Genomic DNA, 13,970 nt, shown 5'->3' with positions numbered 1-13,970 from the left:
ATAAGAATTATAAATGAATCAGGTGCAGTCCAGACACATAAGGGTGCGACTTCTGATAGCACTCCAAAATTACGGAAGTACAATAACCAATGCCAATTACCGATGTGATCCTGTCTGCTAAAAACAGATGGATGGGGATCCATTCCATTCCGATTGGATGGAACTCGGGTGTAAACGGACAGGCGTGCCATTTACATGCGATCGCCCATAGAGGAGAGCAGGCTGTGTCTGTATCCTGTCTGCATAATCGGACACAGACTAGCCATCCACCTGCTCAGCGGGGATCAGCGGACAGATTCAACGCTAACCAGGCAGACTCCAATGGAATCCGCCCCATGTTTAAGGGGCCCTTAGTCTTTAGCGAATGATCCAACTTTTATAATTTAGCCGGTTCCTAGCATACCAGTTCCTCAAGTGCTAAAGCAATTAACTGAATGACAGCTGTGTGTGCAAGTCTTCCCATGCAGGGCATTTGTTTTAGCTGGCCTGTTTTATTTAATTGTGATACCATGTATGTAATGATAAACTCCAGTGTAAATAAGAATTAGTATATTTTTTGTAATGAGGAATTTCTGAAAATATGATGGTCTGTGCCCATTCTCTTTTCTAACATTTGGCGACTTTGCATCGGTTTTACTATACTTGGGGGAGGTTGTTGTAGCATGCCCACCTTTTGATACTAACCCATTGGTTACTTGCCACTTAATGCACTCCTTTGTTTTGTTTTTGTTGTGGAGCCGGTTGAGGAGGAGGTGACTGCTCCCCCACCAGTAAAGGAAGCCCCACCTGAGAGTACAGAGGTAAAAACAGAAGCAATGGAGGTTGAGGAAAAGAAGCCAGAGATTAAAACTGAGCCTAAAGAAGAGGATGAGGCCACCAGCAACAGCACTACCCCTCCATCCACTTCACCTTCTCAGCCACGCAAGAAGAGTATGTCATTGCTGGACTTGCTTTATATCTTCAAAGCAGACAAGTAAAATTGCAGCAGCAAATAAAATCTGACTTTTTAATCTGTATGTTTATTTCAGTATTTAAGCCAGAAGAGCTACGTCAGGCCCTAATGCCCACATTAGAAGCCCTATACCGACAAGATCCAGAGTCTCTGCCTTTTAGACAACCTGTTGACCCACAGCTACTGGGAATCCCTGTAAGTAGGATATATTTCTAATAAGGAATTTTCAAGTGACACCTGTGCGGTATCTGTTAGCGTGTCGTTTTTGACTTTTTTTCTGTAGCTTAGCAGGGAAGTGCATCATTTTACCTGTAGGTGTCACTAGAGCACATTAAATCTTTGACCTAGGACCTGCAGTATGCTGAAGTCCGATTCCTCTGTGTATTGTAGGATTACTTTGACATTGTGAAAAACCCCATGGACTTATCAACTATCAAGAGGAAGCTTGATACAGGGCAGTACCAAGAGCCTTGGCAGTATGTGGACGATGTATGGCTGATGTTTAACAATGCCTGGTTATATAATCGCAAGACCTCCCGGGTTTACAAGTACTGCACCAAGCTTGCGGAGGTGTTTGAGCAGGAGATTGATCCTGTCATGCAGTCTCTTGGTTACTGCTGTGGCCGAAAGGTAAGATCTGGATATATATACAAATGCAGGTTGTGTTTCACTGCTTTAATGGGGGACTTGCAACTCATTTTACTACTTTTGTTTTTGCTGCCAGTTTGAATTTTCACCACAGACATTATGCTGTTATGGGAAGCAGCTGTGTACCATCCCTCGTGATGCTGCCTACTTCAGCTATCAGAACAGGTAACATTCAGTTTGTGTTGTTATGGACCAGTCAGAACATCTCAACCAGGTGTGCTCTAAGTTTAAGAGAAAAGTGCTTTATATTTTAACCACCAACCACACAGGTTTCTAGCAGATTAATGTTCTTGAAGATGTTGACATTTAAAGTGGTATTGAAGCCAATTTTTAAAAAAACCATTGATAGGCAGTGGTAATGTGTTTTGAGCCGCACATACACAGCCCAGATCTTGTTTATAACAGTCTGTGCCATGGTAATGTGCGGCAATGGGGTCATTGCAGCCTGGCCGTTCAAGTAACCAAAGTGACAGGCTCTCATGCACGTGTGCGGGAGTGATATCAATAGCCTGGCTATTCAGATGTCCAAAATTACAGGACCCAGAAGAAAGACTGGGTGAAGATGAGAAGTGCCACAATCAGAGGGAGTGGTGAGAGCGCTGAAAGGTTCCATTTGACAGGTAAGGCCGGCCATATACATTTCGAATCTTGGCCAAGATTCGAACCATGTATGGGCAGACTGAATGTACCAAGTTGACCGATCAACTTGGGTACACCAGCTTGCAGGGTTTTTCATGCAATTATCACTATTGGCTGCTATAGCCGCTGGCAGTAGTCACTGTCTTCTCCAGAGGGCACGGTTCACCCCTGCTGGGAGAATACAATGGCTCGATGGGAGGGATTCCCCTGTCAACACTGTCTGTATTGATGGGGGAGATTTTCTCCGTGTATGGCCTGCATAAGTCTCTCATAATGTACTAGCACATTATGGTCTAAATCTGCCGGGGCCACTTTTTTTTTTTTTTTTTTTTTAATATGTGACAAAACATCCAACCATGAATAACTCTAAATCAGACTTAAACCGGAAATAAACCCTCCTATCATTTACAGTCAAGGATGCTGCCATCTTGGGATCAGAGGTTGCCATGATGCTGCACATGTATTTCATTATGACACTGGCCATTTGATGGCTTGACCGTTTGGTTGAGAGCACATGCAACTGTGACATTTATCATTAATGCCATGCATTGAATGTAACTGTTTCGGGAAACCAGTAAATCGATAGGCTTAGTTTCACTTTAATATAGGCTCAGGTCTAGAACCAAACTGCATAATTACACCCATTTTTGTAGTCTCATGGCAGTAAGAGTTGTATACTCCTTCCATAATTTTAAAATGCATATAGGAGTATGTAACTAGAGGTAGTCAACATGAAAATGCCCCCTGAATGCTTGCTATGCAGCTGTGGGTAGGGCCAAGGGCATAGGCCAGAAAGTTTTTAGAACATTTGCTAATCCGTGTCGATCTGCCCATTTCTTTCCTACATGTATGTGGAAGCACATGGGGGGGGGGGGGGGGGGGGATACACACAGCTCCCGAAAAAGAACACAGTGTACATTGCATAATTAACCAAATTTTCAACCTCAACATACAATGCAATCCACCCATAAACCTCGCAACCTAGTAATAACTTTTCCTGGAGACTTCATCTTTATTTGTATTGGGCGTCAGGCCTTGTTCCATTTGTGATGGAAGCTTTCTCATATCTATAGGATTGAAAACTTCGCTTAAAAGTAACAGTTGGAGAACATTTGAATCTGCTATATCTCAGGGCAGCTCTAAGGCTGGGTTCACACATATCCGATGTCAGACATCGCATGTGATTCGCACCGCATTGCTGTGCAGATCACATGCATTGTCTGTGCAATGCGAGTTCATCTATACAGTTGTATGGCTGAACTCACATTGGATTCTCACGAAAATAGTGCAGGAACCTCCCCCGCACACTGGAATCAGATCACATGGGTGTTCACACAGGGATTGTGTAGACAGCTCAATTTATGAATGCTGTGTTTTGCATGCGCAAACTTAAAGTGATTGTAAACAATCACCTTGTAAAACAACCCATTCAGTTTAATATAGAAATGAAAGGCAAAATATTTTTGTATAGATATAAAAAAAAAATTATAAAATACCTTTTTCCCCTTTTATAGGAGCTTGTGCTAATGTTAAATTTCTGTTCCCTCAGGTATCACTTCTGTGAAAAGTGTTTCACAGAGATTCAAGGGGATAATGTAACATTAGGAGAGGACCCTTCCCAGCCTCAAACGTAAGTGGCCTCCCTGTGCTCTGGGTAAGCCCTTGGGCTTATTAATACAGCTTACCTTGCCCAGCTCTTAGCTTTTTGGGGGGTTGGGAACTGTAATTGAACTATATCTATAATAATCTCTTTACACAGAACAATCTCCAAAGAACAGTTTGAGAAAAAGAAAAATGACATGCTGGACTCTGAGCCGTAAGTAGCTTTTGTTCTTGGCAAGTAGTACTTTGTAATGTCTACTGTGAGCCATGTTTTTAATATCTTTTTAAAATATTCTGTCTTTTCAATCATTGAGCCTTTTTGTCCTTTTTATACATCTATATACATTTGCAGCCTAGCTGTGTGGTGTCAGTGGTAAAATATTTAAGTTCCTGAGGTATATGAGGACTCTGTATTTTCTGTCTACACCAGGTTTGTGGATTGCAAAGAATGTGGCAGAAAAATGCATCAGATCTGCGTCCTTCATTATGATATCATATGGCCATCTGGGTAAGTTCATCTCTTCTAAACATGCACTTCCTTAGCCTGTGAGTTGAGTATTCTGTACACCATCTACTAGGCTGTGGCCCATGAACAGGCATTCGGCAGGTAGGGTAAGCACAAAGATCTAGTAATGTATGTTTGTGTGTGATTCGCACAAAGCACCTGCCTCTCACTTAACTCGCAAACAGAATGGCTGAAAGGATTTCAAACATACAATAAACAATTCACTTCTTTTCTCATATAGATTTGTCTGTGATAACTGTTTAAAGAAAACTGGACGGACTCGTAAAGAAAATAAATTCTGTGCAAAAAGTGAGTAGCTATTTTTTCTTTCATCTTTACAATTCTGTAACCCTGAGTATAAAAAAGTCTGTTTTTTTTTTTTTTTTTTTTTTTTACTTTGCTTACTGAAATTTACAATGAATGTGTTTGTGGTTGCTTCTTTATTTGGCCCTGTGTTTCTGTGTGGGTTTTTCCTTGTTTTTGTCATTCTTCCATTAATCTTTCTCCAGGGCTTCAAACGACCCGACTAGGAAATCACCTTGAGGATCGCGTGAACAAATTCCTAAGGCGGCAGAACCACCCAGAGGCTGGAGAGGTGTCAGTCAGGGTGGTGGCCAGTTCTGATAAGATGGTGGAGGTCAAGCCTGGCATGAAATCCAGGTACGCATTACGAATTTACTTTGCATGTTGCCCTTGAGCAGGATTGCTGACCCTTGCAAAGTGAGAATTTTTCAGATATAGTGTTATAGATCATAGGTTTGCTTCTCTTCCCTGTTTTGTATGTACATGCTTCTGGAGATCTTGGCTTGATAGTGTACATGATCTTAGTTCTAAATCTAATCTTTTGAACAGGTTTGTGGACACTGGTGAGATGCCGGAATCCTTCCCATACCGCACAAAGGCACTTTTTGCCTTTGAGGAGATTGATGGAGTGGATGTGTGCTTCTTTGGCATGCATGTCCAAGAATATGGATCAGATTGTCCTCTTCCCAATACCAGGTGATCACACTTTCTGTTTAATATTGGCCCACAACATTGCTAATCTCAATGCCCTACAACCTTCTGGATCTTTACATTTTGGCATACATATGAGCTAGCTCTTCCTGCTATACACAGGGATGTCATACACTTTTTTTTCACATTTATAGTAGTGTGGTGTAGCTTTTTGCACAGTGATAGGTTATACCTCTGGGAAAATGGGAGCCAACGGTCTCATCCCTGGTCATATCTGCAAACTTATGACATTTGTTCTTACTACCAATATGTATAATCCTGTGCATCCCTATGTATACACTTTTTAAAACTTGAATCTGTGTCTTTCTTCAGACGTGTATACATCTCCTATCTGGACAGTATTCACTTCTTCCGGCCGCGAAGCCTCCGTACAGCAGTCTACCATGAAATTCTCATTGGGTACTTAGAATATGTGAAGAAGCTTGGGTAAATTTCTGTTCTTTATATCTTTTTAAAAAGGTTTATGATTAGAAATTGCAGTTTTTTTGTAAACTGTGATAAATAGTTTTGCATTTGCATATGTATTGCTTAAGGATACTCTTTATGTAGCTCTTTTTCTTTTTTTTTTTTTTTCTTTTTTTTTAATTTTTAAAATCCTTGTCCATTCAGTTATGTAACAGGGCACATTTGGGCCTGCCCACCAAGTGAAGGCGATGACTACATCTTCCACTGCCACCCACCTGACCAGAAGATTCCCAAACCCAAGCGTTTACAGGAGTGGTACAAGAAGATGCTGGACAAAGCTTTTGCAGAGCGCATCATACATGACTACAAAGTATGTAAAAGTGTTTTTTAGGGGTAATGTCTGGACAAAATAAAATGAGCATGCAATACACATCTCCAATGCATGCACATTTCTCCATGTATTATCCCTCTTTAAAAGTCTGCAAATACAGAAAAATAACTGAAGATCCTGCCAGAGGTCCATTGGTCTCCCAATTCCCTGTTGACTTCCCCTGCTGCGCTTAAACCCTAAGCAGCTTTATCATTCGCACCTGAGGTCTCCTCTACAGGACTGCAGAACTTCACCTATCTCCACATCCCAGATCATCTCTACATGCACTACTTTTTTACTAGCAAAACAATGTTGTAGCCTTGGATCCCAAAAGACTGCCTACATTGTGTGTTGGAAAACTCTTTTGAGATGTAGCCTGGTGATGTCATGTGAAGGTAGAAGTGGTTTCTGACAATAATAGGGGAAAATAAAATAATGCTGAGACGTGCACTAAACGAGGAAAGGGAGGTTTTGGGGGTAAATTGAGTTCATGCTTATTCAGTTATGAAAAAAATTTGAATTGATAAATGAACCAATCATGTCTGACTTAAAGCTTTGTCTACTGTGCAGGATATATTTAAACAAGCGACTGAGGACAGAGTAACTACTGCCAAGGAGCTTCCATATTTTGAAGGTGACTTTTGGCCTAATGTGCTGGAGGAAAGCATTAAGGAGCTGGAACAGGAGGAAGAGGAGAGGAAAAAGGAAGAGAGCACGGCATCTTGCGAGCCCCCCGAGGTGAGTTTACATTGATATCATCTTTTTCGAATACAGGCAGTCCCCGAGTTACAAACATCCAACTTGCATACGACTCGCACTTAAAGCTTACCGTCCAAAAAAATAAATTAAAAACCAGCAGCTACACATACTACAGCTTCTGGCTTTTAATAATCGGACACTTGCCTGTCCTGGAGTCCAGCGATGTCGGAACCGCAGCTGATGTTTCCATCAGCTGTCGAATGCTGCTGCCGCCATTGTGGGTAAGGGAACCCGGCAGTGTAGCCTTTCGGCTTCACACTGGGAACCCTACTGCGCATACGCGAGGCCCGCCCCTCTCTCCTACTTGCCCGGCGACAGGGGGAGGAGAAGAGAGCCCCAGCCGTGACGTCAATAGCCGTGGCTGAGGCTCCTGGAAAGGGGAAAGGATACCCTCCCCCCCCGAAAGGTGCCAATTGTGGCACCGGAGGGGGGGAGGAATCAAATGAGCAGAAGTTCCACTTTTGTGTGGAACTCCGCTTTAAGAACAGAGGCACGTGATGTCAAGCTGGTCCCGAAAACTGCTGGGCGGCCATTTTGCTGCTCTTCGCATGCTTTCACCTACTATCCAGTGACCCATCAGCGATCCCACTTCACTGCATGGCCATTTAACCCTTTCCTATGCTATCCAAAACTTAAATTTTTTTTGGCTGGAGTTACTCTTAAAAAAAATGTACCTGTTCCAACTTGCATACAAATTCAACTTAAGCACAAACCTACAGAGCATATCTTGTTTGAAACTCGGGGACTGCCTGTACACTTTAAGGAGCACACAGACTATTTTCATTTCAGAGGAGACATCCAGGTTGCATCCTTTTGGAGCACACACAAAAAAATATATATATTTTGACTTGTTTGTAGGGCTGCCAAGGTGATAGCAAGAACGCCAAAAAGAAAAACAACAAGAAGACCAACAAGAATAAGAGCAGCATGAGCCGGGCCAACAAGAAGAAAACTAGCTTGCCCAATGTGTGTAATGATCTGAGCCAAAAACTGTATGCCACCATGGAAAAACATAAAGAGGTAAGGAAACAGCAGCAACTTAAAGCCGACATGTCCAACTGGTGTTTTTATGTTTAGAAGACCTCTTGGGTATATCCCCGACCTATAGAAAGTTGAACACCAAGCAAAAGATGGCTGTACTACATGAGCAAATGCCCTTTTCTTAAAGTAATTGTTTCTTAGTTTAAGCTTAGACTTTTTAGAAGGTAGGCACACAGTACAGATGCTGGCCTAAATATTCACCTTCTTGCTTTTTTTTTTTTTTTTTTTTTTTTTCCTCAAATCGGCTATTAAGATCAAGGTTTAAAATTTTGCAGTGTGTAAAAAAAAAAAAAAAAGTTGATAACTGGATATTTTTATTGCTAATTTAGCCATATGCAATATAAGTTTGTGTTGGTTCCATTCTCTGGTATTTTTTTTTTTTTTTTCTTTCTTTTGTAGGTGTTTTTTGTGATTCATTTCTATGCGGGCCCAGTGATCAACTCCCTCCCACCTATTGTGGATCCAGACCCTATGTTGAGCTGTGATTTGATGGATGGACGAGATGCATTCCTTACCCTTGCCCGGGATAAGCACTGGGAGTTTTCCTCATTGCGTCGCTCCAAATGGTCCACACTCAGCATGTTGGTGGAGCTGCACACACAAGGCCAGGACCGTTTTGTCTACACCTGCAATGAATGCAAGCACCATGTGGAGACTCGCTGGCATTGTACGGTCTGTGAGGTGAGTGTGCCTAAATGTTTCATGTTTATTAGGGGAATTATTTGTGCAAATTATAAAATTACTCTAGGGGACCTTAAAATGCTTGTAAAGGCTAAAGTTTTTTTTGCATTAAAGTGGAGTTCCACTGAAAAATGGAAATTCTGCTTAAAGGGAAGGTGACCCCCTGACATGCCACATTTGGCATGTAATTTTTTTGGGGTGGGGAACGGAAACCCTCTTTTTAGAGGGTTCCAGCTCCCACTTCCTCCTGGCACATGGCGGCGCCGGAAGCAAGTTAACCTCTCCCCCCTCCCTCTCGGCAATCATCTGGGACACGTTGCAGGTCCCAGATGATTGCCCGGCCAGTCGCTGCATGGCTCGCGCATGCGCAGTGCTTGCCCGGCTGTGAAGCCACAGCCATGCACCCACAGTGACAACGCCGGCGCCGCAGGCTGGACCCTGGGACAGGTAAGTGTCCAATTATTAAAAGTCAGCATATGCGGTATTTGTAGCTGCTGACTTTTTATTTTTTTTAAGTTGAACTCCGCTTTGAGGTAAACCTTTCGTGTTTTGCTTCCCCTCCTCAGTCCCCATAAATACTTGCCTGAGCTTGATCCAGTGCTGTGCCCATGAACAGCAGAGATGCTGTCTCTGTCATCACTGGCTCAGGCAGGAGCCATTGGCTCCTGCTGTTGTCAATCACAGCCTGTCAGAGAGCAGAGGCGGGACTGAGCCTCGCTATACGTGTCTATAGAAACTGCTTCCTATGGTGGCACACCAAGAAAAGGAGGAGCCAGCAGCACTGATAGGGGGGACCCAAGAAGAGAAGAATCGGAGCTGCTTTGTGCAAAACCATTGCACAGAGCAGGGAAGTATAAATCTATTACAAAAAAAAAATGGCTTTTACAATCGCTTTGCAATTTGTAAAAAGCCATTAGTTCATAAAATCTATTAACCGTATTTGCACTGTTTACAAGGTTCTCCACATCGATCAGGCCTTTATCTCAGTTAACTGCTAAGTTTGCCTGAGTCATATAGTATAAGATGGTCCTGGTGGAAAGAAAACAAGGATCCTGCAGAAGACATTGCAGAAAAGTAAATCATTTTGGAGGGTATTACTTGAGCTACTATAGAAAGTGATTACATGCAGCCTGTTCATTGTTATTATTTCTGTGCAGTGTTTTTATATTAAAGTCTTGCTGCATTTATTGTGTCTCTAGTGGTTTGATATGCAAATATCCTCTCGTTTTATAGGATTATGATCTGTGTGTGAACTGCTACAACTCCAAGAACCATGAGCACAAGATGGTGAAGTGGGGTCTTGGGCTGGACGACGAGAGCAACAGTCAAGGAGAAGCCCAGTCCAAGAGCCCTCAGGAGTCCCGCCGGCTGAGCATCCAGCGCTGCATCCAGTCACTGGTACATGCCTGCCAGTGCCGCAATGCCAACTGCTCACTGCCTTCATGCCAGAAGATGAAAAGAGTTGTGCAACATACAAAAGGATGCAAGCGCAAGACCAACGGAGGCTGTCCAGTTTGCAAACAGCTTATTGCATTATGCTGTTACCATGCCAAGCACTGCCAGGAGAACAAGTGCCCAGTACCATTCTGTCTCAACATCAAACAGAAGTTGCGGCAGCAGCAGATTCAGCACCGGCTGCAGCAGGCCCAGCTGATGAGGCGGCGTATGGCGACTATGAACACGCGTACAGTTCCGCAACAGCCTCTGCCTTCCCCTACCCCAGCTACTCCTGGCACACCTACTCAGCAACCCAGCACCCCACAGACTCCTCAGCCTGCTCCACAACCTTCTCCGGGTGGCATGGCCTCACCAGGCTTCCCCAATGTGGCTAGGACTCAGCCTCCCAACGTGGCATCACAGGGAAAGCCAACAAGTTCGCTTCCTGTGGCCCCTCCTGCTCAGCCTACACAACCCCCACCGGCTGCCGTTGCAGCTGCCCGTCAGATAGAGCTAGAGGCACAGCAACAACAACTTTATCGGGTTAACATTGAGGGAATGACCAGTGTGCGTCCAGGCATGGTGAGTCCAACAGTGGGGCCTGTGAATCCATTACCACAAATGAGTATGAATGTGCCACGCCCGGGTCCAATCGCTCCTCCTCCTATCATGCAAGGCATGCAACCGGGACAGTGGTCCACAGCCCCAATGCCTCAGCAGAGTTCAATGCAACAGAATATCCAACGTCCAGTACTTCAAATGACTGCAGCCCCGCAGGCTGTGGCCGGACCTCGATTGCAAGGAGTTCCCCAGCAGCAGGCCCGTAACATATCACCCAATGCTCTCCAAGACCTCTTGCGAACCCTGAAGTCTCCTAGTTCACCTCAGCAGCAGCAACAGGTGCTTAACATCCTGAAGTCAAACCCTCAGCTAATGGCTGCTTTTATAAAGCAAAGAACTGCTAAATATGTGGCCAACCAGCCTGGTATGCAGCCACAGCAAGCACCCCAACAGCCTCCTCAGCAGCCTGGCATGCATCCACAGCCTGGCCTGCAGAGTATGAACCCCATGCAGGTCGGGGTGCAAAGGCCTAATGTTCCTCAGCAGCAGCCAGGAATGAGCCCACAGAGCCAAGGCATCAACCTCATGAATTCAGCTCACAATACCAGCTTGGCCCACAACTCACAATATCGAGAGATGCTTCGACGACAGATAATGCAGCAACAGCAGCAGCAACAACAGCAAGGCACTGCAGTCATGGCAGGCGGAATGCAAGCCCATGGGCAATTTCAGCAGCCACCAGGGGGATACCCACAGTCACAGGCTTTGCAGCAGCAGCGTATGCAGCAGCACCTTCCCATACCCAGTGCAGCAATGGGACAAATACAGCAGATGGGGCAGCCAGGACTAGGCACAGATGGAGCACCACAGAGCATCCAGCAGGCATTACGACTTCAACAACAGCTCAAGCAGCAGATGGCTTCTTCTGGGCAGCCTAACCCTATGAGTCCTCAGCAACACCTTTTGACAGGCCAGCCGCCTTCTACGCATCTTCCCCAAGGCCAACAAATTGCAACCTCCCTAAGCAACCAGGTGCGCTCACCTGCCCCCGTCCAGTCGCCCCGCCCTCAGTCACAACCTCCACATTCCAGTCCTTCACCCCGAGTACAGCCTCAGCCTTCTCCTCACCATGTCTCTCCACAGACAGGATCGCCTCACCCAGGCTTGGCAGCTTCTATGGGTACCTCTTTAGACCAGGGTCACCTGGGGAACCCTGATCAGAGCGCCATGCTTCCACAGCTCAACCCTCCCAACCGTGGCGCCCTCACAAATGACTTGTCTCTTGTGGGAGATACTTCAGGGGACACCTTGGAAAAATTTGTTGAGGGATTGTAGCATCCACAGAACCGGCAGTGAACTGGAGAACTGCAATGGTGGAGGGAAAGGGGTCCTCTTTAACTCCATCTGCCCCTCCCGCCCCTTTTGTTATATATAAATATAAATATATAAATATCTATCCCTCCCATTCCTTCCACCTTACCATTGACATTTATTTTAATATTTACGTTGCGTACTCATTGCTGGTCTGCACATCAGGGACACACAGGGCCTCAGTCTGGACTGAGACCGCCACCCATTTGCCAGATTCAAACCCTACACTGTCGGAGAGGATGGCATAGCGCTGCTGAGCATCGCCTTCACCCTTCTCTAGCATTGTCAGTGGCTGCTCTGACGTTCAATGCGTTTCAACACTTTTTTTTTTTTTTTTTTTCCAAGCTGACCAGGCGGCCAAATTTAGACACCTCCCTCCCCTTGGGCTGTTAAATTATTGCTCGGCCTCACAAAACACAGCAGGCCAACCTTGTTAAAGAGGATTAACCCCCTTCTTTGCTCACTCTGCTTCCTTCTCTGGCAGACTGGTGCAATTTTGCGTCTGACAGGGAAGGGGTGAACTCATCAATACCCTAATGTGTGTAGTTTTTTTTTTTTTTTTTTTTTTTTTTTTTCATCTGCAAGGACTGTCTTACCGGGTATTTTTTTTTTTTTTTTTTCCTCCTGCAGCTGCAGAGCCTAAAACAAAAACTAGGGGAGGGGGTTTGGAGTCCTTTTTACCACTTGTAAACTACATCATCCTCTTCAAACCCAAGAAGAGGCGTTTCCATAAGACGTTTGTAAAGACAGATGGTTTCGGGGGGAAGGATGCTGTATAGAAGCCGTCATCCTCATGGTTATATATATTTTTTTTCTTCTCCTTTATATAAAAAAAATAAAAATCCCAGGCAGCAAGAAAGCTCTTCCACCAAATCTTCCCACCAGACCGATTCCCTCGTTGTACAGAGAATTTTCACAGAAGCCAGAGGGAGAAGCCGTGCAATTTGAATTTTGCCATCTTGTTGAAATATCCTGCCCTCCCCCTCCCCCCCCCCCCCCCCCTTTATTTTATTTGTATTTTCTAATGGTTGGGGGCGTGAAAACTGAAATAAAGGCTCCCGCCAAATGGAACTGCTTATAAAAAGAAAACTACAGAAGCAAAATTTTTTTTGAAATACAAGCAATCATGTAAATCATGCCGGTTGTTACCCCCCCATATAAATAAGAGGCACCGAGGGGAGAGAAAACCCGAGACTGAATCATTGTACAGACTGGTAGAACGTCTGGGAGCTTTTCTTAACCGATATGATATTGTTAACCACTTTGCTGTCAGAGGGGGTGAGTAATTCTCTTCCTCCTTTGACCCCCTCTGGCAGGGAAGGGGTCGGAATACTGTCTGACAGCAGCTATTTTCATGCTGAGTAAAAGTGTACATGGTATTAAAACTTCAGTGTTCTGGGTTTTTTCATTTTTTTTTTTTTTTCCTTCATTTCCCGTTTGTTTTGTTATGGAAAAAAAATGCTGTTTTCAACATTGTATGCTGGACTATGCATGTTTTTTTTTAATTGTATATAAAGTATTGCTTAAAATTGATATAAATTACTGAAATTTTTACAATGTAGTTTATTCTTATGCCCCCTAGATCATTTAGGGCTTTGCTGTGTGAATATTTAGGAATGACCATGATTTTCCCATTGATCTAAACATTATTTGAGGGGAAAACACTGGCTATTAAAGTGTATCTTAACTCCGTAACAAAAATGTAATATATTATGGATTACCAATCCTTAGATGTGGTAGCTGCATTAGAGATTTTTTTCTGTGATCAAATACCTGCTGTTTGTGCTGGAAATGGAGTGTCCCTGTCACTTCCCTGTGCGGTGAATTGAAATCTAAAACAATGTTGTCATCTCCCACCATTTCTTTCTGTGTGCTTCAGATTGTCTCTCCCTATGTTATGTCAATGAGCAGAGTAGTAAGAGTTTGAAGCCCAAATCAGCTTAGGCTGACAATGCTGCTTCTCCATTGGTGCATTACACTCAGCA

The 13,970-nt window shown here is 44.1% G+C and overlaps 1 protein-coding gene across 2 annotated transcripts in view; it reads left to right on the top strand.

The window, feature by feature from the left end:
• CREBBP (CREB binding protein) overlaps positions 1-13,370 on the top strand; it is a 96,435-nt gene extending 83,065 nt beyond the window's left edge. For both annotated transcript variants that reach the window (XM_073636577.1, XM_073636575.1), the window contains exons 16-31: positions 738-930; positions 1,029-1,147; positions 1,343-1,582; positions 1,677-1,765; positions 3,789-3,869; positions 3,999-4,055; positions 4,272-4,349; positions 4,588-4,655; positions 4,856-5,006; positions 5,199-5,345; positions 5,673-5,786; positions 5,970-6,135; positions 6,706-6,873; positions 7,753-7,914; positions 8,335-8,616; positions 9,850-13,370. In XM_073636577.1, coding sequence (XP_073492678.1) covers positions 738-930; positions 1,029-1,147; positions 1,343-1,582; positions 1,677-1,765; positions 3,789-3,869; positions 3,999-4,055; positions 4,272-4,349; positions 4,588-4,655; positions 4,856-5,006; positions 5,199-5,345; positions 5,673-5,786; positions 5,970-6,135; positions 6,706-6,873; positions 7,753-7,914; positions 8,335-8,616; positions 9,850-11,949 — 4,215 coding nt within the window. In that variant the 3' untranslated portion in view covers positions 11,950-13,370. The remainder of the gene's footprint in view (positions 1-737; positions 931-1,028; positions 1,148-1,342; positions 1,583-1,676; positions 1,766-3,788; positions 3,870-3,998; positions 4,056-4,271; positions 4,350-4,587; positions 4,656-4,855; positions 5,007-5,198; positions 5,346-5,672; positions 5,787-5,969; positions 6,136-6,705; positions 6,874-7,752; positions 7,915-8,334; positions 8,617-9,849) is intronic.
• The last annotated feature ends 600 nt before the right edge of the window (positions 13,371-13,970 follow it).

Source organism: Aquarana catesbeiana, linkage group LG06, assembly GCF_042186555.1.
Source record: "Aquarana catesbeiana isolate 2022-GZ linkage group LG06, ASM4218655v1, whole genome shotgun sequence".
Taxonomy (NCBI): Eukaryota; Metazoa; Chordata; class Amphibia; order Anura; family Ranidae; genus Aquarana; species Aquarana catesbeiana.
This window is presented reverse-complemented; position numbering and strand designations above follow the sequence as displayed.